Raw genomic sequence first — 25,651 nt, 5'->3', positions numbered from 1 at the left:
AGGATAAAGATGTCATTTTATTTCTCCTCAAGAAGGGACAACAACCAAACAACAGAATGCACAAACACACGGCAAGAGAATAGAACAACACAAATACACAAAATACAAGTACACAATTACAAGCATTCCACACTTTGCTCCCAATTCAGTTGAATTATAGAAGTAAACATTTCTAACTAAGCACAGAATAAAAAAAAGTTAATTTCACCTTGTTTAACTGCACATAAAACCAAGTGTGAAAGCAAGTCTTACACAAAAAAAATTTTTTTTACCACATGCAAAAATAAAACCCCATTCAGCATTTATTAAAGAGAGAAGAGAAAAATCCCAGGCCATAGCTGGCTCTGCATCATAAGTGAAAAGACATATGCAAAGCCAAATCTGCGTGCCAAAAACCAACCACCAAACAAAAAACCCACAGGCCTTACCAAAGTGATCCTGCTCAGCAAAAGGGGCTGTGAAGCATTTCTCACAATGAAAAGTTGGGCTTGATTAGAGGCTGGGGCCTGTAATGGAGCTACAGTTGGGAGCACTGAATTTGTCAGTCGAGTGAGTTGAGACTTCTAGGAAAGAAAAATCCAGTGGCACCAGAAACAGCTCAAAGGAAACACAGCATGCACAAATTTAGAGAATCCAGCCTACATGTTCCAGCCTCCCTTCTTCCTGTACTGATGAGTTCAAAGCTTCACCCTACCTCCACCCCTTAAAAACTTGTGACACCAGTGTCAGGATTTTTACTAAGTCAGTCTCTAACCTGAGAATGCTCAGAGCGAAACAAAGGAGGCCTAGATAATGCAGTGCCAATAATTAAGTAGTTTAATTAATCGGTTTCAGAATAAAGACTGTTCTCTTAGCTGAAGTAAAAGCACAGGTTATATACTTAAATCACAACTGGGGAAGAGTGCATTACAATTTTTAGTGGTTTTCCATGACAAATAAATAAGTCCCACAATAAAACAATTCTGGAGTCAAGTCTTTGGGGGTTGTGACCACCTCCCCTAAAGTACAGAACCAGAGTTCTGTGGCAGGAACAGGTTCTACAATCTTTCATTCCCTTCACTTAGGGTCAGGCGATTGTGAGTAGTCAATAGTTTTGATTAATCAGTTCAAGCTGCATTGTGAGCTGACTCCTAAGCCAGAGATGCAGCTCTTGAGAAAACAAAATTATTACTATAGTGATTAGACATATCATATTGATTAATATGAAAATTATAATTTCCTTACAAAGGTTGTTGTATTCTTTCAACCAGGTGAAGCCCATCCCTGAAAATGCAGTCGTCCCAGATGAGTTGAAAACAGAAAAGTTTTATTAGGAAGAACATCAGACCCTAGTGTCATACAAAAACTCAACAACCCAGGAGGGGCAGGGGAGATTTATGCATGAAAAACCACAAAGGTGAAGTTCAGAGAGGTATTGGGGAAAAGAATGGACAATCTTTTCCAGAAACAGGTGAACTCAGAAGCAGGATCTTTAGCAGGGCCTGGTGACTGCAAGGCAGGTTTAGCCTAGTCTGGGGGGAGCGGGGGTGGAGCGGTGTACATTAGCAAGGTCCACCAGGGAACACCAGCAAACATACCTAGGAGTGAGCAAAACTGTGGCTCCCTGCAGGCTCCTTCCATCAAACAAGCTTACTTAGTGTCCAGTGAATGTGCCTGGTATGGTAATTCATGGAAAATGGACATGTCCATCTTGGGGGAAGTTTACAGCAGGCAAGTTCAAACTTGATTCCACTCTGCTTGGTTGGCCTCCTCTTAGTCCAGGTGTGGAAAAGGTAAGTGAGGGGCAGGGCTGAAAGTCCAAAGGTCACTTTACCCAGCCTGAGTTAGGTGGCCTGTTTTCAGTGGTATCACCCCGTCACAATAATGCAGAAAGGTCTCCAAGCAGACACTCCTTCCTCTAACCTTGGGGATCTGATAACCCATTCACTCCAATGCCAGAATGAATCAGATTGAGGACTCCCCAGAGAGATCTCAGTTATTCTTCTGTGCCTTGGAAGAAACAAAGTCCTGTAGCCTGCTCCCTCCCCAATTACCCAAGCCCTCTTCTTCCCTACAAAATAATAATATATTGCAATCATTCACCTTTATACTCCATATTAAGGTTTCTCAATCAGGTTTTAACAAAACACCATCACCTCAAACCTGGAGTATTACAATAGCTGCTGAGGGAGGGGATCTGCCTGCCTCAAGTCTCTCCCCATTCCAGTCCAGCCCCAAAGGCATTTTACTAAAGTGCAAGTCTGACCATGTCACTCCCCCTCTCCCACTCAATAAACTCCAGTGGCTTCCTGTTTCCAGGAGCAAATACAAAATGCTGTTTGGCAATCCAAACCCCGCATAACTTGGCCCTCTCTGACCTTTCCAGTATTCTTACACCTTTCTCCCCCATATTTCCTCTTCCATCCACTGACACTGGTCTCCTGGAGCAAGACTCTTGCCTCCTTTTGAAAGCCTTTCAACACTGATTTCATTCATAAGGTTTTGCATGAGTGTGGATTCTCTGATCAGCAGCAAGATGGGAGCTCTTTCTTGAAAGTCTTTCCATACTGATTACATTCGAAAGCTTTCTTTCCACTGTGGATTCTCTGATATGCAGCAAGACTCTGCCTGGTTGTGAAAGCCTTTCCACATTCATAAGGTTACTCTCCAGCGTGGATTCTCTGATGTGGAGTAAGACTGCCCTTCTATGTGAAAGCCTTGCCACAGTGATTGCATTTAAAAGGTTTCTCTCCAGTGTGGATTCTCTGATGGGCAGCAAGATTGCCCTTGTCCCTGAAAGCCTTTCCACAATGATTAAATTCATAATGTTTCTCTCCACTGTGGATTCTCTGATATGCAGCAAGACTCTGTCTGCTTGTGAAAGCCCTTCCACAATGATTACATTCCTAAGGTTTCTCTCCACTGTGGATTCTCTGATATACAGCACCACTCTGCCTGGTTGTCAAAGCCTTTCCACATTCACAAGGTTACTCTCCAGCGTGGATTCTCTGATGTGCAGTAAGACTGCCCTTCTGCGTGAAAGCCTTTCCACAGTGATTACATTTAAAAGGTTTCTCTCCAGTGTGGATTCTCTGATGGGCAGCAAGACTGCCCCTGTCTTTGAAAGCCTTTCCACATAAATTACATTCATAGGGTTTCTCTCCAGTGTGGATTCTCTGATGGGCAGCAAGATTGCCCTTGTCTCTGAAAGCTTTTCCACAATGATTACATTCATAAGGTTTCTCTCCAGTGTGGATTCTCTGATGGGCACCAAGTTTGCTCCTGTTTGTGAAAGCCTTTCCACAATGATTACATTCAAAAGGTCTCTCTCCAGTATGGATTCTCTGATGTGCAGCAAGATTGTACCTCTCTATGAAAGTCTTTCCACATTGATTACATTCAAAAGGTCTCTCTCCAGTGTGGATTCTCTGATGGGCAACAAGATAGGAGCTCGTTATGAAAGTCTTTCCACATTGATTACATTCAAAAGGTTTCTCTCCACTGTGGATTTTATGATGTACAGCAAGACTGCCCCTGTCTCTGAAAGCCTTTCCACATTGATTACATTCATAAGGTTTCTCTCCAGTGTGGATTCTCTGATGTGTAGCAAGATGCGAGCTCTCTGTAAAAGCCTTTCCACAGTGATTACATTCATAAGGTTTCTCTCCAGTGTGGATTCTCTGATGTCTAGCAAGCTGGGAGCTTGTTCTGCAACTCTTGTCACATTGATTACATTCAAAAGGTTTCTCTCCACTGTGGATTCTCTGATGGGCAGCAAGACTCTCCTTCCTTGTGAAAGCCTTTCCACACTGATTACATTCATAAGGTTTCTCTCCAGTGTGAACTGTCTGATGTGTAGCAAGACTGCCCTTGTCTGTGAAAGCCTTTCCACAGTGATTACATTCATAAGGTTTCTCTCCAGTGTGGATTCTCTGATGGGCAGAAAGACTGCCCCTGTGTGTGAAAGTCTTTCCACAGTGGTTGCATTCAAACGGTTTCTCTCCAGTGTGGATTCTCTGATGGGCAGCAAGACTGCCTCTGTCTCTCAAAGCCTTTCCACATAGATTACATTCAAATGGTTTCTCTCCAGTGTGGATTCTCTGATGTACAGCAAGATTGCCCCTGTCTGTGAAAGCCTTTCCACAGTGATTACATTCATAAGGTTTCTCTCCACTGTGGATTCTCTGATGGGCAGCAAGACTGGAGCTCTGTGTGAAAGTCTTTCCACAGTGATTACACTCATAAGGTTTCTCTCCAGTGTGAATCCTCTGATGTACAGTAAGATTGCCCCTGTCTGTGAAGGTCTTTCCACAATGATTACATTCATAAGGTTTCTCTTCACTGTGGATTCTCTGATGGGCAGCAAGACTGGAGCTCTGTGTGAAAGCTTTTCCACACTGATTACATTCAATAAGTTTCTCTCCAGTATGGATTCTCTGATGGCGAATGAGTGATCTGCGGCAAAAAGCCTTCCCACATTCATGACATTCATAAAACTTCCCCCCAGTATGAATTTTATGAGATTTATCAAGATCTGAGTCACAACCAAAGGCTTTCCCACACTGAGGACATGCACAATTTTTCATTCCACAGTGAAATCTAGGCTGGCAAAGAAAAGATGAATGATAGAATGAGGTTGCTTCCCATTCATTATACTTATCAGGCTCCTTTCTAATGGGAATTTGCTGATGAGGAATGAGCTCAGAGTTCTGACTCATGGTTTTCCCACCTTTATTACTTACAGAAACCATTTCTCCAGTATCACTTTTCTGATGTCTAATGAGATCTGAACTCCAGCTCAAGGCCATTTCCCCTTGATTACCTGGATACACTGGCATTTCAGGAGCCTTCTCATGGGACTGAAAAAGCTCTCTCTCTTCAGTAAAGCATTTGCTATTTTCAGTCTCCTGAAGACAGTCATTCCCTGAGGTCATTTTCTTACGGTGATTTGGGATACAAGACTGACTGAATCTCTTTCCAATTTCATCAAATTCATATTCACTCTTTGGATTTTTATCTAAGTTGATATCAGAGTCATGAATTTCTCTCCACTTGAAGTCCCAGGCACCATTGCTCATGAATCTTTGCAGGTCACATTTTTCCAGAAAAATTCCACCATTTCTAGTCACCTCATTTACTTCCAACCTGGTCTCTAAATCTGAAGAAAACAAACAATCAAACATATACACACCAAAAGATATACACATATAAGCATATGCAATAGCAATGGGAACTGGATGCTTATATGGCTCATGATGTTCTGTAACGGTAATTAAAATTTTTTTTGGCAATATAAATTTGAAGATCTTTCCCACCCATTAATAGCCCCATGTGACCTGCATATGTCACAGGAAACCCAAGTTACATCTGGTGGGAGGAGTTTGTTGAATGAGAAGAACAAGAAAGGGTGCAGCAGGAAATGCTGAGAGCAAGTTAAAACTTCCAGAGTGAAGGACACAGACAAGCAGGCAGCTCTGATTTGAGTGAGTGTTTATGAGAGGGCCCCAACAGGGGGGAAGATTATGGGATGGCAAGGTTCCATGCTGTGATACAGTGTTTTAAGATCTTTGCTGTTATAACAAAGTGGACTTACTGGTTTGGGGATTTGCTTGCTGCCTGGATGGCTTGGACTTATTGGTTTTGGGATCTGGTTCTCTGATGTCTGAATAAATGTTTTACTTCCACTTTCTATATAGAGAATATCTTATATTTTGCAATATAGAACATAGGCATATTCACAATTATCATTGAGACTGTGATTATTACCTTGCTGATATACCTTCTCATCACCAATCCAAACGCAATAAACTTTGTGTACTCTTGGAGCAAACGCTGGCATTAAAAAGACTACTGTTGTAAGGAGAAGAGACAGAAATGCTGCAAGAGTGACAAAGGATGTGTACCATCCCAGAGTGCTGGACCCATCAGACTCATTCACTCCAAACCAAACACTCACATTCAACAACAGCAGCAGCCACAAGGCAAGATGGCTACCAGACTTAATGTCAACAGGGTACAGTGATTCTCCATGGGAGAACAGTTTGTTACTAAACTGAACTAACACAGGATTTGCAGCATTCCAGCAGAAAAGTGAGAAACTTTCAGACATTTACTGTGCAGCATCACATTTACTCATCTGGGTCAGAATAGTTGTAAACATCCAAACTGGTTTGATGAAAATTATGGGGAAATGCAAACCCTAATAAAGAAATAATGAAAACTCTACAGGGCCTACCAGTCCCTGAGTTTGTTTTCACAGCTGTACTCCCAGGAATTATATACCATCTAGTTATTCACTAGGGTATCTCTTACTATCTCTTCCTGCATGGCTCTGATGGTGAAATACAGGAATGGTGATGATTTATACAGGTTTAAATTATACCTCGCTACTTTGCTCAAAGTATTAACTGCTTTAAAAAACTTTTTGATTGAGTCTTTGGGATTTTCCAAGTATATCATCATATCCAAAAAAAAGGTGAGGTTTATTATCTCATTCCCTACTCTGATTACTTTTATTTCTTCTCCTGTTTTTATTCATAGTATTTGCAATACAATATTGAATAATTTAAATGAGAGTGGGCATCATTGTTTCACCCCTGACCTTACTGGCAAGGGTTCTAGTTTAACCCCAATACAAATAATGCTTGTTGATGTGTTTAGGTAAGTGCATTTTTTTTTATCAATTTAAAGGAAAATCTAAAATACCTATCCTCTCAAGGATTTCTAAAAAGTAATTTATTTAATATTTTTAGTTTTCAACATTGATTTCCACAACATTTTGAGTTACCAATTTTCTCCCCACTGTTACCCTCCCCCCACTCCAAGATGGCATATATTCTGATTGCCCCATTCCGCAGTCAGCCCTCCCTTCTGTCACCCCTCCCCCCCCCAATCCTCTTTCCCCTTACTTTCTTGTAGGGCAAGATAGATTTCTATACCCCATTGCCTTGTGTTGGTAAACAAAATGGGCTCTTAGCACTCAGTTCAACCAAGTGCCCTGATTAAACTGGGAGACCTTGGTGTCCTCCTTGCCTCAGGGGAGGGCTTAAATTACACATGAGTTTGAGTGACATGTTTGGGACATCAGAGGCTTTTAGACCACATGGGTTTAAGCCGCCTCTTTGTGACAATCTTAGGTCACGTGGGTGAGTTGCATGTGTGACTCACCCTTGACCCTGAAAAAGATATAAAGCCAAGGGTTGGCTTTCTCTTTTTCAGAGCTCTTGCCCACAGCCATGGTGGTGTATGTGACTCTGGGCCAGCCCTTGTTATGAGCTCCCGGGTTGAACCTAGATGTTGGTAACTATGAATTGTATTTGGTCTATCTGTCCATGTGATGCCTGTAATTTGTTTGTATTTGTTCTGAAGTTCAGGGCGCTGGCTTTTTCCCCTGAACTAAGTGAATGGTATTTGTACGCTGAATTAAAGAAAGCTTGTTGACCCCTTAACGTTGCTTTCCTTAGTAAAGCAGATCAAAAAAACCTGGGCTTTTGCAGCATGCTGGTAGTGTGCTTGTTGTTGGGTTTGTGTTGGTCTTTCACCCCCACAACAGCTGCTAGCCGGATTGTTGAAACATGCCTGTATATCTTATTTCCTAGTTGCATGCAAAAACAACTTTTTTTTTGAGCATCCACTTTTGCAACTTTGAGTTCCAAATTCTCTCCCCTCTTCCCTCCCCAACCCACCCTCCCCAAGAAGGCAAGCAATTCAACATAGGCCACACATGTATCAATATGCAAAACACTTCCACAATAGCCATGGTGTGAAAGACTAACTATATTTCTGTCCATCCTATCCTGTCCCCCTTTATTCAGTTTTCTCCCTTAACCCTGTCCCTTTTCAAAAGTGCGTCTCTTTGATTACCTCCTCCCCCATCTGCCCTCCCTTCTATCATCCCCTCTGTTATCCCCTTCCCCTACTTTCCTGTGGGGTAAGATACCCAATTGAGTGTGTATGTTATTCTCCCCTCAAGGCAAATCTGATGAGAGCAAGATTCACTCATTCCCCCTCACCTGCCCCGCTTCCCTTCCAAAAGAACTGCTTTTTCTTGCCACTTTTATGTGAGATAGTTTACTCCATTCTATTTCTCTCTTTCTCCCTCTCTCAATATATTCTTCTTTCACCCATTAATTTGATTTTATTCTTTAGATATCATCCCTTCATATGCAACTCACCCAGTACCCTCTGTCTATATATATGTATATTCCCTTCAACTACCCTAATACTGAGAAAGGTCTCATGAATTATAAACATCACTTTTCCATGTAGGAATATAAACAAAACAGTTCAACTTTAGTAAGTCCCTTATGATTTCTCTTTCTTGTTTACCTTTTCATGCTTCTCTTGATTCTTGTGGTTGAAAGCCAAATTTTCTATTCAGCTCTAGACTTTCCATTGAGAAAGCTTGAAAGTCCTCTATTTTACTGAAAATCCTTATTTATCTTGGAGCATTATACTCAGTTTTGCTGGGTAGGTGATTTTTGGTTTTAATCCCAGCTCCAGTGACCTCCAGAATATCATATTCCAAGCCCTTCAATCCCTTAATGTAGAAGCTGCTAGATCTTTTGTTATCCTGATTATGTTTCCACAATACTCAAACTGTTTCTTTCTGGCTGCCTGCAGTATTTTCTCCTTGACCTGGGAGCTCTGGAATTTGGCAACAATATTCCTAGGAGTTTCTTTTTGGGATCTTTTTCAAGAGTTGATTGGTGGATTCTTTCAATTTCTATTTTACCCTAAGCCTCTAGAATATCAGGGCAGTTCCACTTGATAATTTCTTGAAAGATATCTCATATCTATTCTCCAGGTTGGTGGTTTTTCCAATGAGATAGTTCACATTGTCTTTCATTTTTTCATTCCTTTGGTTCTATTTTGTAATTTCTTGGTTTCTCATAAAGTCAGTAGCTTCCACTTGCTCCAATCTAATTTTTAAGGTGGTATTTTCTTCACTGGCCTTTTAGACCTCCTTTTCCATTTGGCTAATTCTGCCTTTCAAGGCATTCTTCTCCTCATTGGCTTTTTGGAGCTCTTTTGCCACTTGGGTTAGTCTATTCTTTAAGGTGTTATTTTCTTCAGTAATTTTTTGGGTCTTCTTTAGCAAGTTGTTGATTTGTTTTTCATGGTTTTCTTGCATCGCTCTCATTTCTCTTCCCAATTTTTCCTCTACTTCTCTTACTTGCTTTTTCAAATCCTTTTTGAGCTCTTCCATGGTCTGACACCAACTCATATTTTTCTTGGAGGCTTTTGATGTAAGCTCTGACTTTGTTGATTTCTGGCTTTCAAATCAACGATTTAATTAATATTGGAATTACTTGATCTTTAATGTTTGGCAAAATTCCCTTTCAAATCCATCTGCTCCTGATGCTTTTTTTCTCAGGAAGCTCATTTATGGATTTGTGGCCGGTTTAATTTCTTTTCCTAAATTAGGCTTACTTATTCTATTTCCTCTTCTGTTAATCCCATGAAAATAAGGTTCCAGCACTACCTGCCCTCATTGCCATCATAACCCATCTTAGATCATGGGAATTCACAGACCACAGAACTAAACTATTTTCATGTCTTTGACAAATTACTTTAAAATTTTTTTCTTTGAATTTATGTAATGAAACAAGCATTTCCATAACATAGTAGTAAAAAAAAAAAAGACGATTGTACATGAAACTGCAAATCTATGAACTTCCTATTCCTTTCAAATTTAGAACAGAATTATCATATGAATTTCTTTTTTTCTCCCTCCCCTCAGAGTTGGCTACCATGACATACAAATAGGTATGTTTCTGTGGGTGTGTATCAGTGCGTTTGTGTGTGTATACAGTTTCAGACACACTGCTTTACAGTTTTTCCAACAATTTTGTTGTACCAAATAATGAATTCTTATCCCAAAATATTATTTGCACCTCTCAAATACCAGGTTATTATATTTATTTGGTGCTGTATGTATACACTATTCCATTGATCTTTCTATTTCTTAGCCACTACCAGAGTTTTAGTACTGACTTGATACTTTTTTGGTGGCAAAGAAGAGGAAATCAAGGGGATGCACATCAATTGAGGAAGGGCTAAAAGAGTTGTGGTATATGAGTATAATGGAATACTACTGTGCTATAGGAAACAAGGAGCAGAACCAGGAGAATGTTATATATGATTACAGACACACAGCATCTATAAGGACTAACTTTCATAGACTTGGCTCTTCTTAGCAATGCAAGGTTCAAAGATAGCTCGAATAGACTCATGATGGAAAAAGCTATGCACATTCAGAGAAAGAATAATGGCGTCTGAATGCAGACTGAGGCAAAGTATTTGCTTTTTTTTCCTTATTTTTTGGTTTTGTTTCTTCTTTCTGATGATTCATTCCATGGGTTATAATTTTCCATTACAACTTTATGTCAATAAGTTTAATGTGAAGGTATATGTATAACCTATATCAGATTACATGCCATCTTGGGAGGAGTAGAGGGAGGGAGAGAGAATTTGGAACTCAAAAACTTGTGGAATTGAGTGTCGTAAACTAAAAATACAAAATAAATTTAAAAAAATTAATTTTTTCAAAAGTGCTTAGAAAAAAAAAGGAGATTCTTAGATAACCAAGTAATTCCTGTCCTATTCTGCCACCTTGCCAGAATCCCTTCCTATTCTTTTTAGCATAACATTTTCAGTGAGGTTGTCAGACATCTTCACAGAGGAGGAATATGGCATCAAGGTCAGACACTTGATTGGTGGTAAATTTTTTAACTTGAAAATGTGACAACACAAGACCAAAGTGGATGGAGAGTTGGTGCACACAGAAAACTGTGCAACTCAACGAAGCTTTTGAAGCCGAGATGCACCAGAATATGGATTCATTCTCTGCCACTTGTGAAAATTTTGGCTTCACAATTAACATCAAGAGAGGAGGGGAAATGGTCCTTACCCAGAGACAGCAGGTTCTGGACATTCTCCAGCATCACCTCCTTGTACAGCTCTTTCTGGGAATGATTCAAGAGGCCCCACTCCTCCTGGGTGAAATCCACAGCCACATCCTTGAATGTCATCAACTCCTAAACCATCAAAAGTCACATGATTTAGAGCTGAGAGACTCCAGAATTCACCTAGTCCAATCCTCTTCAACTTAGCAGAGGAAACTGAAGCCCAGAGAAGGGATTTACCTAAAATTCATAACCTTTATGAGTGTTACAACCAACACCTGAAATCAATTATCAAGAACCCAATTGAATATGGACAAAAGCATTTTACATTTGAAGTGAGAAACATGATGGAATAATAAAAGGCAGAAAAATGTCTTACTATACAATTCTTCTGATGGAATTAGGGACAAGATATGTGTTCTATTAGTGACGCACAAGAATCTGTGGAGGAGATAGTGAGGTCATGGGAAATTCCTCCTGTGTCCCAAGTGACATAGTAAGAATACTCTATGAACATTTTGTGAGAACTTGGTAAATGCTGTATGTTCTGGGAGAAAAGGAAACAGTGTAACAGTGATCTCTGAAGAGAGAAAGAAGAAATTATCAAGTAAATCTGCTCAAAGTTTGTAATAAAATACAAAGTAGAGAAAAGTATGAAAAGAATTCTAAAGAGAGATTACTCCTAATCTGACCTCAACTGAGTGGAACGAGACTGATTCCAGCCAAAGAAGAGTTCTCTATTCTCATAATGAAGGGCTGATGTGACACCGGGTATGACGAGTCATAATCAAACATATTCTGTGTTTGCTTTATGATTAGTTTCAATTGTTCATGGAAAGCATTCATTCATTTTAATATTTAATGATAGAGAAATAAAAGTAACTATGTAAAGAAAGGAGGGTTCCTTCCTTCATTAAAAATGTAAAATTTTATCCAGTGGGTTTAGAGATTAAGCTAATGTATAAGAAAGACATTGACAATTCATGAAAAGTAAATTATTTCAACACGCCGCTACAACTCTACAACACTGGGGATTTAGGGAGTCAAAAGAATGAATCAAGAGGCTGACTGATGGAGGATCATATCAGAAAGTGGCCACTTGTTCAAATCCTTTGATGCTTGGGAGGGCTCATCTATTTTTCCAAACTGCTACATGCAAAACATGCATTTAGCCAAGGCACTTGGCATTTGATGCTTTTCATTTCTAGCACAATGGTATGATTCACTGTTTAAGAAGTTGTATTATTGTGGAGCAATTCTCTCTCTGGTAGATTAAAATCTTCACCTTTTTATGATTATGATTTCATTTAAAATATCTGATTTATCTTGTATTTCTATATTTCACTTATAGCTTCCTTTATTTCTATTACTGAACTTGTGAGCAATTAAAGAATTTTTAGTCTTTTTCTGATTTTTTTTTAGATTCCCCATAATTTACAATTTTTTTTCTTTTCACTGGGTGCTCTGAGTCATGACTCTTCATTGCATTCTATTCATTCATAATGTGAACAATCACTATAGGAAGGCCATACTTTTCTTCATTGATAATTCATTTTTGAAATCCCTAACTCATTCTTCTCAGAAGCTCTTGCACATCTCTTTCTTTCCACATCCTCCCACATTCTCTCTCCCCCACAATGGGGTGAGCTCATGTACTCCAAAAAACTACATAAGAAGAGGGTCAGCTCCCATATCTCCACATTGGCACATTTGTACCTTGAGGCACTACTTTGAAACTTCTCACTGACCTTGCCACCACGTCCCAGTGTCTTTTGCCTAAAATCTCTTCCTTTGATGTGCTGTCTTCCCATGGAAAGTGTACTCTAGGAAGACAGGCCATTCTTTCTTTTCTGTTTGACTCCCCAGGCCTTAATACAGTGCATGGCATTATTCAGTTGTTTCAGTTGTATCTGACTTTTCTAGATCGCATTTGAGGTTTTCTAAGCAGATACAGGAGTGGTTTGCCATTTCCTGCTCATGCTCATTTTAAAAATGATGAGCTGAGGCAAACACTTAAGTGACTTAAGTGACCCAGGATTACACAGCTAGTAAGTGTCTGAGGCCAAATTTGAACTCATTCACAGGAGCCTTCCTGATCCCAAGCCCTGTACTCTCCCCACTGGGCCACCATCATGCCCTCTACCCACTCCTTAACCCTTTCTATTTTTTTTTGTTAAGTGCTTTCTTTGTTTTTCTTTTTTAAATTATCTAATATTTTTAGTTTTCAGTTTTGATTTGCACAAGATTCTGAATTACCAATTTTCTCCCCATTTCTACCCTCTCCATGACTCCAAGATGGCATATATTCTGATTGCCCTGTTCCCTAGTCAGCCCTCCCTTCTGTCACCCCATTCCCCCCATCCCCTTTTCCCTTACTTTCTTGTAGGGCAAGATAGATTTCTATGCCCCATTACCTGTATATCTTATTTCTCAGTGGCATGCAAAAACAACTTTTTTTTTTTGAACATCTGCTTTTAAAACTTTGAGTTCCAAATTCTCTCCCCTCTTCCTTCCCCAACCATCCTCCCTAAGAAGGCAAGCAATTCAACATAGGCCCCATGTGTATCATTATGCAAAACCCTTCCACAATACTCATGTTGTGAAAGAATATATTTTGCTCCCTCCTATCCTGTCCCCTTTTATTCAATTTTCTCCCTTGATCCTGCCCCTTTTCAAAAATGTTTGCTTTTGATTACCTCCTCCCCCATCTGCCCTCCCTTCTAGCGTCTCGCCTTTTTTATCCCCTTCCTCCTTCTTTCCTGTGGGGTAAGATACCCAATTGAGTGTGTATGTTATTCCCTCCTCAAGTCAAATCCCATGAGAACAAGATTCACTCATTCCCCCTCACCTGCCCCCTCTTCCCTTCCAAAAGAACTTTTTTTTTTGCCATTTTTATGTGAGATAATTTACCTCATTCTATCTCTCCCTTTCTCCCTCTCTCAATATATTCCTCTTTCACCCGTTAATTTGATTTTATTCTTTAGATATCATCCCTTCATATGCAACTCACCCAGTACCCTCTGTCTATATATATGTATATTCCCTTCAACTACCCTAATACTGAGAAAGGTCTCATGAATTATAAACATCACTTTTCCATGTAGGGATATAAACAAAACAGTTCAACTTTAGTAAGTCCCTTATGATTTCTCTTTCTTGTTTACCTTTTCATGCTTCTCTTGATTCTTGTGGTTGAAAGCCAAATTTTCTATTCAGCTCTAGACTTTTCATTGAGAAAGCTTGAAAAGGATTTTCAATAAAATAGACAAAAAAAATTTGTCTTGGAGCATTATACTCAGTTTTGCTGGGTAGGTGATTCTTGGTTTTAATCCCAGCTCCATTGACCTCCAGAATATCATATTCTAAGCCCTTCAATCCCTTAATGTAGAAGCTGCTAGAACTTTTGCTATCCTGATTGTGTTTCCTCAATACTCTAACTGTTTCTTTCTGGCTGCCTGCAGCATTTTCTCCTTGACCTGGGAGCTCTGGAATTTGGCAACAATATTCCCAGGAGTTTCTTTTCAAGAGTTGATTGGTGGATTCTTTCAATTTCTATTTTACCCTAAGCCTCTAGAATATCAGGGCAGTTTTCCTTGATAATTTCTTGAAAGATGATGTCTAGGCTCTTTTTTTGATCATGGCTTTCAGGTAGTCCAATGATTTTTAAATTATCTCTCCTGGATCTATTTTCCAGGTCAGTGAGATATTTCACATTGTCTTCCATTTTTTCATTAATTTGGTTCTTTTTTATATAATATCTTGATTTTTCATAAAGTCACTAGCTTCCACTTGCTCCATTCTAATTTTTAAGATAGTATTTTCTTCAGTGGTCTTTGGACCTCCTTTTCCAATTGGCTAATTCTGCCTTTCAAGGTATTCTTCTGCTCATTGGCTTTTTGGAGCTCTTTTGCCATTTGAGTTAGTCTATTTTTTAAGGTGTTGTTTTCTTCAGTATTTTTTGGGGTCTCCTTTAGCAATTCATTGACTTGTTTTTCATGGTTTTCTCGCATCACTGTCATATCTCTTCCCCATTTTTCCTCTACTTCTCTTACTTGCTTTTCCAAATCCTTTTTGAGCTCTTCCATGGCCTGAGAGCAATTCATATTTTTCTTGGAGGCTTTTGATATAGGCTATTTGACTTTGTTGACTTCTTCTGGATGCATGTTTTGGTCTTCTTTGTCACCAAAGAAAGATTCCAAAGTCTGAGTCTGAATCTGAGTCTGTTTCCGTTGCCTGTCCATGTAGCCAGCCAACTACTTGATCCTTGAGCTTTTTGTCAGGGTATGACTGCTTGTAGAGTACAGAGTACTTTGTCCAAAGCTTGAGGGGCTGCGCCATTTTCAGAGCTACACAGCAAGCTCTGCCACACCAGCGCACCTTCTCCCCCAAGAACTGCCAAGCAGGATTGCACCCCAGATCCAGACAGGGCAAAGCAGGCTTTCCACTCCAGCTCTAATCCGCCCCTTAATTCCTCCCAGCAGGTGGGCCTGGGGCCAGAGGGAACTGCAGGTGTAGCTATGGAAGCAGCCTCAGAGCTGCACCACCTCCGCCACCCCCTGGTCAGTGCCACCCCCTGGTCAGTGCCTTACCGGGCGAACTCCTTTCACTCTGCCCCAGCAGCTTTTCCCATTAACCTTCTCTGTTGTCTTTGGCACTTGTGGATTGAGAAGTCTGGTAACTGCCACAGCTCACTGATTCAGGGCACTTTGCCTGTTCTGCCTGGCTCCCGGGTCTGGTTGGTCTGGGCGCAGCCCACGCTGTGCTCTGCTCTGCACCCAGCACAGTGCAATAGACCGTTCCCAGTGACCAACCAGGGTATCCTGGGATGGAGCCCAGCTTCCTTTTGCTATTTCATGGGTTCTGCAGCTCTAGAATTTGTTTAGAGCCATTTTTATAGGTGTTTGGAGGGACCTGGGGGGGGTAGCTTAAGCAAGTCCCTGCTTTCCAGCTGCCATCTTGGCTCTGCCCCCTACTCCTTAACCCTTTACACAACTTGGCTTTCAATGTTCCTTTCCTGAAAGGGCTCTCGGCAAACTTAGCATTTTTGCTTTAATAGCCCAATCTGACAAACTTGTTCTGTAAAATTTGGATTCAGTCAAAAGGCTGCACTTATGGACCCAGAAGGCCGCAGGTTCCCCACCCCTGACTGATTTCATTCAGATACCAGGAAAGAGTCATTTGGATTCAGTGATGTTCTTCATTCTTATCTTTATAATTTCTGCACATATGGCCTTAATACCGAATTTTAAGATTATTTTTCATGAAGGTATAATCCTCTGATAGAGGGTAAAACATCACAAGTATCCATGTGACTTTAGAGAAGAGCACATCATAATTTAGTTTAAGACACACTCAGTTACATTTGTTGCCAGGTGCTCAAAATATAGGGCTCACTCGTTTGGATTAGTCTGCTGCCATAGTTCTATTAATGGCAGTCTTTCTACTCAGAAGCAGAAGGGACTCAGAACCAAAATAGTATGAAGTAGGGAGAATTGGAGTTGGTGGACAGATGAGGGAAGAGGACCTCTCAGTGGGAACCAGTATTTTGCATTTTGCCACAGGTACAATGTGAACCTTGGGATGGAAGTTGGTGGACTAGGAGAAGGTCAAAGCAGAAGAGGGGTCATTCCCATGGCCATGGCATTGCAGCTGACGGAGACTAGGAATATGAGTAGAGAAGAAGGCATGGGCCTATGTAACAACAATGTTGCTAGCAACTGCTGTGAAGGTGAAAGAGCAACAAGAGGGCTGCTAGCACCGGTTCTTTGACCTGTTTTTCGAAGGAAAGCAATTTTAAGGGGTTAACAATCACACTTTAATTTAATATACATATGACATTCACTTAGTTCAGGGGAAAAAGTCAGCACCCTGAACTTCAGAGCAAATACAAACAGGAATTACAAGCAGACATTATATAAACAGAGCAAATAACACACAAAAATCAACAGACAGGTCTCTAGCTGTTTGACCAGGACATTATATACATAGTTACCAGAGAGAGGCACCAATATCTGGGTTTTTCAAGGTGGGGATGGGGGGGGAGGTTTCAACAGCTATCCAGAGTCTCATCACCAACACTCTTCCAATGAGTGTACCCCCAAAAGCAAACCGCCAACCTCAGAGCTCATATACCTTGTTCAGGGCCCTGAGGGCTCAGGTGTTTAAGGTTACCTAGCAAAAGGATGTGGGAAAGATCTTTAATCACTAGCACCACATCATATACATTGTTTCCAATCAATGACTCTTGACTCAAACAAAGGCAAGGCTCAAAGACACCCAATTGCCTCAGCGCTGAGAAGCACTAAAAAACAAAAGACAACAAAAGGTCCCACTTTGCTTGCCATCACATTTGAAAGGCAAGACTCATCAAAGGTACTTGATTATCTCAGTGCTGAAAAGCATTCAAAAACAAAAGAAAACAAAGGAACTTTGTAACAGACCTTTCTAACTCTAACTCTAAATTCACATTTTATTTCTTTTCCTGAAAATCTACCTTTCCCTCTCTCTGTCCCCTAACTTGATTTTACCCAAAACTTCTTTGTAAGCCTGCCTGCCTACAAGACCTCAGTGATCCTACCCTAAGGATGGGTCATGTACCTTAGGAGGAGAGCCTGTCTCTAAGTCCTTTGTGGAACTGTGAGACACACATGTCTGTCAGTGAGTGTGTCATACTCTTGAGTAAATAAAGAAAGAACAGTTTACTGTCTGTGTGTAATCTGTGTTCCCTTATTCTGTCTGTCCCTGGCAAGGACCCTGACATTTCTCACAATAGGATCAAAGGAAATAATATTTATATGGTTCCTGGCACACAGCAGACACCATGTAACCAGTCCCTCAACCCTTTCCAGTCTTCTCACACCTTGGTCCCCCCCTTCTCTCTGACCCCCAGGGACACTGGCCTCCTGGCTGATCCTTGACCAAGACCCTCTACCCCTGACCCTGTGCCTTCACAATGGCTGTCTCTCATGCTTGGAATGTCTTCTCCCCTCACCTGGGCCTCCTGGCTTCCTTCACATCTTAGGTAACATCTCACCTTCTGAGAACAAGCTGTTCTTCATCCCCTCCCTCTCATAGTGTCTCCCATCCATACTATACAGAGCTCGTTTGGACACAGATGCTGATTTGTTTTTTCCCAGTTAGAATGTAAGCTCACGGACAGCAAAGACTGTCATTTTTTAAACTTTCTTTTCACAACCATCATGTTAGCATAGTGCTTGGCACAAAGGAACCACTTTCTAAATGCTTATTGACTTGAACTAAGAAATGGCAAATGAGAGGAATTCAGAGACCTGGGAAGGCTTGTGTGGCCTGAGGCAGGAGGAAATGAGCAAAATGAGGACAATTTCTGCTCTGCTGACAGCACTGCAAAGGACAACTTAAGTCTAGCAGAATAAAGCTTCCTTGACTCTTTGTGATTCCACTTTTGTTGATGGTGCTCAGGTCTACAGATGGACTGCACTCACCTGGGATGACAGTCTTTGGCTCCCAGGGGCCATTCTCTTTGGTCTCTCTCACCTAGCAATAGGCTTTGGTCTTCAGGAAGCAGGGCCTGGGGAGAGAGAAGAACCTAAGTATGGGAGAGACACTGACTTTACCTTCTCTTCCTAGGGTCCATCCTGGAGTGACAGAAGGTGATCTTTCAGAGCAGTCACTAAGGCTCTGCCTTGCCCTCAGGGGAGAGATTCCACCTCAGGAGAGGGTCACCTTTGGAAGTGAACTTCTTCTGAAGAGGAAGAGACCTTGACACCCTCTTGAACTCAACTCCAAGGGAAGAAGTCCAAGAGATCTCAGCTCCCAGGAAGTCAGACCCCAGCTCCAAGGAAGAAAGGCAGAGAAAGACCTCAGCTCCAGAGAACATGGAGAATTCTCTGTTCTGAAGGAAGAATGCAGTGAGACCTTAGCTCCAAAGGAAGAAGGCAGAGACCTTAGATACCAAGGAAGAAGGCAGAGAGTCCTTAGATACCAAAGAAAGTAGAGAGATCTCTGTTCTGAGGGAAGGATGCACAGAGACTTTAGCTCCTAAGGAAGAAGGCAGAGAGACCTTAGATCCCAAAGAAGAAGGCAGAGAGATCTCAGCTCCTAGGACTTCTGTTCCCAGCCAACCTGTTCTGGCTGGGTTTCCTAAACCCCAGAGTCCTGCCCAGTCCTGCTGTCCATCCTATAGATTGACTCCTCTTCTCTCCTGCCCAGCTCCCAGGCTTCCAAACTTCAACCTAGGGAGAGAATTACACCAGGGCCACCAACCACAATGCTGGTCATCTCTGAGCTCCCCTCCCCGATTTCTCTACCACCTCTCGCCCTCCCTTACCCTGCTCTGGGACTCTACACTCATCTTATTCCCCACAAGGATATGCCTATCTTGTATCCCTCCTGGTTCTCCTAGCCATTCCTTTCCCTTGCTTCACTCCCCCCATAGTTCCCCCTTTCTTCTCTACAGCCTGGACCCAGACCTGCCCACTCCCACTTAACTCTCCTCCAAAATGGAGACATTCACCCCCTTGACTGACCTCCATTCCTGACCTTCCATACCCCAATCCTAACACTGAAGGGCTGTTCCCTCTGTCTTGTTTTTATTTCCCAAGAGATCTTCTTTCACTGGAAGATAGCTGGATCCTAGGGAGGATCTGAGACCAGGACATCAGGATCCCTGGGTCCCAAGTCATGTTACAGATCACGTTATAAACTTTATCTACGGATATAAAACTCCACATCTGCCTCTAAGCATAGGGGTTTGGCTGTTACCTGATTAAACAACTGAAATCTATCTCCTGGGAAACCCTACTGTTTCTCTTTTCACCCATCAAAATCTGGGTTCTAATGGTAAGGAAGAGGTGCAGGAAGCAGGACATGTTGGTTCTAGGGCACAAGGATGGCAGGAAATTAGGAAGGAGGCCAAAAAAGAGCTGACCTGGGATAGCTGTTGGGGGTGGGGTGAGCACAATACCCCAGCACAGAATCCTTAATGAAGCTTCTGGCATTTTTTTTTTAACAAAAGTAAAGACTGATCCCGGCTTCCTAGGACTTATCTGACAATGGGGAGGGGTGGGCAGGGAGGGCCTTCATGGCAGAAAATGTTGCTGGGCTAGGCAGTGAGGCCTTAGGGCATAGACTGACACTCATTCTCCAGGTACAGGAACAGAGGGGATATCACCTCGGCTCTCATTTCCTCAAATGGAGAGCGAAATTTTGGGGATGAAAAATAAAGCCAAAAGGAGTATACATATGTACATACATACGCATATATCTACATACAAATTTACATATTCACATATTTACATATATATATCTATATACCCGCTTGGCTTGGTGGTAAAACTTACTCCTCACTTGACAATTAAGAGCTTTTTTAGAGCTTTTCAAGGGAACTCAGGGATTTAGAGCATGCTAACAATGGGATTCTAACCATGGGAACCACTAGGATAAAGACAGAGCCTGGGATGGAGCATCACAAAGGAGGAGAAGCCAAAAGGCCAGTTTGGCAGCTCAGTGCTATGCTAAGAGGAACTGTGTGTAACCAACTTGGAGAAGTAGAAGTCGCTGGGGCCTGGTGTGAGAGCTCTGAAGTAGCAAACACATGCATCTGTAATTGCACACAGATATTATGGGAGCCACTGGAATTTACTGAGTGGAAGTGATGTGGGGAGGACTTAACCTTAGACCTGTAGAGATCTGTTACCTTCAGTGTAGATTCCCCTCCCCCTCAATGCCTATTAAATTAGTGAAGTCAAACCAGTTAAGTTCCTAGACAGGTCCTTTGAGTGGCAATGGCTCATATGGACAGTTTTGTTTACTTGGCCCCAAAAGAGAGAATTCTTCCTGTAGCCAGTATTCCAATGTGGTTCAGCAAAATAGTGGAAGGGAGAGGGACAGACAGCTCTTGAAAGAAAAAAATGAAAAGCAAAAATAGATAGTAAAACTGTAATACTTGGAGATGATAATATACCACTTTCAGTCTTAGACAAAATAAAAGGATAAACAAAAAGCTTTAGCGCATAATATGCTATTAGCAAAGGGAGCCAAGACAGAGTAAAGAGTCAGGAATGGCTTCTAGGTTGCTAATGTGGAAGAAATAAACTGAATTTCGGGGAAATAGCTTCTCTCCAGAAACAGTTACCTTAGATGTTGTAGCAACAATGTTGCTACTTGAAGCTGCTGTAGAGGGATAAGGCCAATAACACCAGCACACAGGAGGGCTGCTTAGCACAGGTTCTTTGATATGCTTTTCTAAAGGAAAGCAACTCAAAAGAGGTTAACAATCTTAATTTAATTAAACACACATATATCATTCATTTAATTCAGGGGAAAAAGTCAGTACCCTGAACTTCAGAGAAAATACAAACAGAAATTACAAGCAGAGAAAATAACACAAGTCAACTGACCAAAAAAATATACACATAGTCACCAGAGAGAGAAGCACTAACATCTGGGTTTTTCAAAGCTGGAGTCAGACAACTCTAACTGCTCTTTCTGCTCCACCCCCTCCTGTTTCATTCATTCAGCAAGCTCCTCCCACCACAGGCTTCATGTAACTTAGGCTTCCATGTGACTTAAGCAGGGCACATGAGCCTATTAATGGATGGGAAGATCTTCAAATTAAACAAAACTACATTAATAATAGATTGAGCCCCAAGATCTTTTGCATCCATTACATAGACATTAACATTTCTTAAGTACAAAAAAAATCCCCACAAAATAAACACATCACATTTGCAAAAGAGATAACATAACAACTCATTAGGAGGCCACATGGCCTTGAACAGACACAAAGTACATAACATTATAATCCCTTCAATCCAAAACCAAAATGTCCAAATAAAGCCCTTCTTGGGGGGGTATGTCCTTCTCCCCACACTGCTCCAGCCCCTGATTACAAGTCCTGAGGGGGCAGGGCAACAAAGCCAACGGGGTGGGGTCCTCCGGGGTCCAGGGCACTTTCCCCCACCCACCACAGACAACTCCACCCTCCTCTGTATTTTTTTTCCTACTGATTCTATCTTCAAGGAGACCTCCACTAACTGGCCAGTCCCCATCAAGATGTTCTGAAGGAATTAATTAAGAGACCTACATCCCCTGGCCCCACCAGGCATTCTGGGCAAGGGAAAACATACCCACTGAAATAAACTTTCCTACTCCTGGGACCAAGGTTAACTTTCTCCCCAAATCCACATCACCTGATGTCCTGTCTCTATCACCCAAACACTCCAATGAGCAAAGTGGCTGCCCAGCTTTACGAGACAGACTGAAGTTGGGTCAAACCCTATGTACATCTCTGTTTCCCCTTGTTCCCTTGAGGTGCTACCCACAGGGCGACTGCCAGGGAGCTGATGCTACTTTATCTTCAGGGACGGATTCCAGCTAGGTAGAACAGGGGAGAGAGGCTTGGGCCTGGAGTCAGGAAGAAGTGAATTCTCATGTGACCTCAGATACTTCCTGGCTGTGTGATTCTTGGTAAGTCACTAGACCTGTTTGTCTCACTCTCCTCAATTATAAAATAGGGAGTATAATGATACCTCCCCGCAAAGGCTGCTCTGAGATACCATTGGTCAAGTGCTTCACAGTGCCAGGCCATTTAAGTGCCAGCTATTATTATATTGATTTTTCTCCAGGAGGGTGTTAGGACCTCTGGGCTGAGGAATTCCCCAACACTTCAATTTGCTTAAAGCAAGACACTGTTTCTCCTTTGCACCCTAGTGCAGTGTCTGGAACACACAGATGAGAAAACTGAGGCTAAGAGATCAAGTGATCCGACACAGCTGATGGGTATCTGAGGCAGGGTCTGAATCCAGGTCTAGCTGAGATCTACCACTAGCCACTGCACCACCCAGGTACTTCCCTTCATGGAGATGATGGAGTTAGCTATAAAAAAGCAGGCTCAGGACTGAGGGAGTTACCTGCATGGTGAAGGATGTGGGCAGGGAGCAAAGGAGGCCAGGTCAGATCAGAGGAAGGACTTACGGATACCTTGGTTATCAGGCCAACAGGCAGGAGTTGAACCAAGACAGGAGAGAATCTCCAAGGCCAAGTGTTTCTCCCACATGTAGTAATTGTGGGAAACAGATGGAAGGAGTTTTGTTTCCACAGGGTTGAAAGCTCACCACTCCACCCCCAACCCCAGCTTTAGCAGAATGTAAGCCAAGTGACTGGTTCCAATCAGAGCTGTGACCTATCAGAAACTAGATTTCAAATGCTTAATGAGCTGTTTGAGGGGGATATGAGGTGGCCAGTTCAAGGGATTGCATTTGGCCAATGAAGAGCCAGGTGGGAGATTCGAACTGAGAGTGAAGAAAAGGACTGGCATCTGTCTGAGTCCTTGTACTCTCCTGTACTCCGTTCAGGTGACCGTACCCATTTATTCGGAAAGAATAAACATAAAATAAAATTAAAACCTTTCTGGCTTTCCAATGAGTATTTTTTATTCCTAGACTAAGTGTGTTTCTAACAGTGATGGTAAACAATAACAACTGCTACAGTGAAGTCAGGAAAAAGTCAATGAATGGGCAATGACAGGGGTGGGAAACTTTTCAAGTTATTAATTTCGTTATCAAATAGGGCTTCATTCAAGAAACTGCAATTAGGTATACTTAAAAAGGTACAATGTTTTGTAAAAATCTTAACTACTATGAATAATTTTAAAAACCGAAAAATACTTGTTAATTTTTCAGTAACAAAGGTCACACGTTCCTACCTATGGGCTAGGGTCTTTACAAAGAAGGATACTGCTGCTTTTAGGTGCCTGCATGATTTGCAGGAGGTGGAGAAGGGAGCAGGGGGTGGAAAAAGCAGAAACTTTCCAGTACTGGGAGCTTTTTGCTTGGAAATTACCTGTGAAAATTAGGAAAGAGGATAGCTTAAGGATGAGAAGGTTATGTGAAGGTCTTTTAAAGATGGGGGAGATCTGGGCGTTTCATGTTTTTTGTTAGCACTTCAGTGGATTCAGTGCTGAAAGTTGTAGTTCAGTCATTTTTAGTGGGTTGTGATGGGGTGCTTGGACCCCAATTCCAAAATCACGCCACTCCCTGGCCTCAAAACACTGCCGTTTCTCTCCAGGCCGAGGGCAGCATGCCCTAGCCAAAAAACCATTTACCTGTCTTCCTGACGCAGTGGCCAGCTGCCCCTATAGAATGTATTAGTTTGAACCAGCTGTTCCCTGGCTGACCTGGCCGTGTCCTGGGTCAAGGAGACATTTACTACTCACTGACCCACCACGTGTATCCTAGAGCCAGACATGAGCGTCCTCCCTTACGCTGACCTTGTCTAACTGGGAATTGATGGGGCAGCCTAGGTATTTGCCGGTCAGCCTTAGTGACCGTTCAGGCCTAAAACCACGCCTCCATGTGGCCCCGCCCCCAAAGCTATTTCCCAGTGAACTCTGGGCACAACGCCTGCGCAGTAAATGCTCAAAGCGCATGTTCCTTTAAGAACCAGTCCTTAATTACGCCCTGACCTGGCCCCCATCGCATAATTAGCATATTGGGCACCTGTCTTCCCAAGGTGTAACTATATAATCATCACCAGGGTGCCCTACTAGACCACAGGTTCCCTAAGAACACTTGCCCCTGTAAAGCCTAATTATGAACTTTCGCCACCTCGACTTAAAGGGTGCTATGGTCGGAGAATTCATCCCAGGCCCTGGCCCCAGGATCTCGATCTCGGGATTCCCGTATCCCCAGCATCTCCCTCAACATTTCGGAGCCAACGTGGGCACAGTGAGAGGTCTGCAGCCTTCTCGGCGACAAGCGAAGGCCCCTCCCCAGCCCCGCAGTCCGATTTCTTCCCTCCCCCGCCCAAGGCCTGCAGGTACGTTGAGCTGAGCCCGACACAGGCTCAGACATAATCCCCCTGCCTGATGGGGAGCCTTGTCTGGGGACACATGGCCCCTCTCTCTGCCTCCTCTAAGAGACTGTTTGGCCCAGGTGGACTCCAGGAGCTCCCTGGGGTTACAGGCCGGGGCAGGCTGCCTCCACACCCGGGTCTTGCCCCTAAGACACCTCTTACACAACCGGAAAACCTCGGTCTTCCAGATCTTACATAGAAGCGCCTCGTGTCCTCTGGCTACACTGCCCGGCCCGGACCCTCCTGAGGACCCGGACAAATGGCCTGCGGCGGAGCTCTGAATTCCGTGGCCATTTTACGGCGCGATCGGTTTTGCCGCCGGGAAGAGAGCTTTGACGTCCCTTCCCCAGGACCCAGAGCTGAGGGAACAAAGTAGGGTGCCCTTAGTTAAATTTACTGCAATAAAAGGAAACAAGTCGTACCTCACTTACCTAATGATCCCCTTCTCTCAGGCCCACTCGGCTCCTGGAGCAGGACGCGACCGACACAGTCCGCTTTCTCTCCTGCTCCCCTGTTAGTCTCTTCTCCCTCCACCATAGGGCAGGGACCTTACCAGGAAGCTAGCCGGCTTTTACAGGATGTCCCGCCCCCTTATCCATAGGTGCCGCCTGCTCATTGGTTCCCTAAACCTCCACTTCCAGAGCGTTCACCGCCAGCGGCACTTCCGGACTCCGTTTCCCAGCAGCCCTTGAGCCTACCTGATCCGCCTGTTCATTGGTCTCCTAGACTTCTACAGTCTAACTCGGTTTCCCAGAATCCCTCGCTCCCTAATCCTTTCCTTACAAGGGGCGTAACTTCCTATCGCTCTCCATCCCAAGCTCCTGATTGGCCCGTTCCCCCCAAACTATTCCTTTAAGGGGAAGTAATAGATTCCAGTGGAGGAACATCAGGGTGCAGGTCCGTTTTTTAATCACTGATCTCAGCCACGTGAA

The 25,651-nt window shown here is 42.7% G+C and overlaps 1 protein-coding gene across 1 annotated transcript; it reads right to left on the bottom strand.

The window, feature by feature from the left end:
* On the bottom strand, window positions 1-25,285 carry LOC118840004 (zinc finger protein 345-like). Its single transcript, XM_036747515.1, has 5 exons — window positions 25,151-25,285; window positions 21,001-21,110; window positions 18,350-18,435; window positions 10,892-11,018; window positions 1-5,137 (listed from the first exon to the last, which is right to left on the bottom strand). The coding sequence occupies exons 3-5, from the start codon at window positions 18,380-18,382 to the stop codon at window positions 2,967-2,969; spliced, it is 2,331 nt and encodes a 776-aa protein (XP_036603410.1). The 5' UTR covers window positions 18,383-18,435; window positions 21,001-21,110; window positions 25,151-25,285; the 3' UTR covers window positions 1-2,966.
* Between the last annotated feature and the right edge of the window lie 366 nt (window positions 25,286-25,651).

The sequence above is a fragment of the Trichosurus vulpecula genome, chromosome 2 (assembly GCF_011100635.1).
Source record: "Trichosurus vulpecula isolate mTriVul1 chromosome 2, mTriVul1.pri, whole genome shotgun sequence".
NCBI classification, from domain to species: Eukaryota; Metazoa; Chordata; class Mammalia; order Diprotodontia; family Phalangeridae; genus Trichosurus; species Trichosurus vulpecula.
The sequence above is the reverse complement of the archived record's forward strand: the minus strand, read 5'-3'. Positions and strand labels throughout refer to the sequence as shown.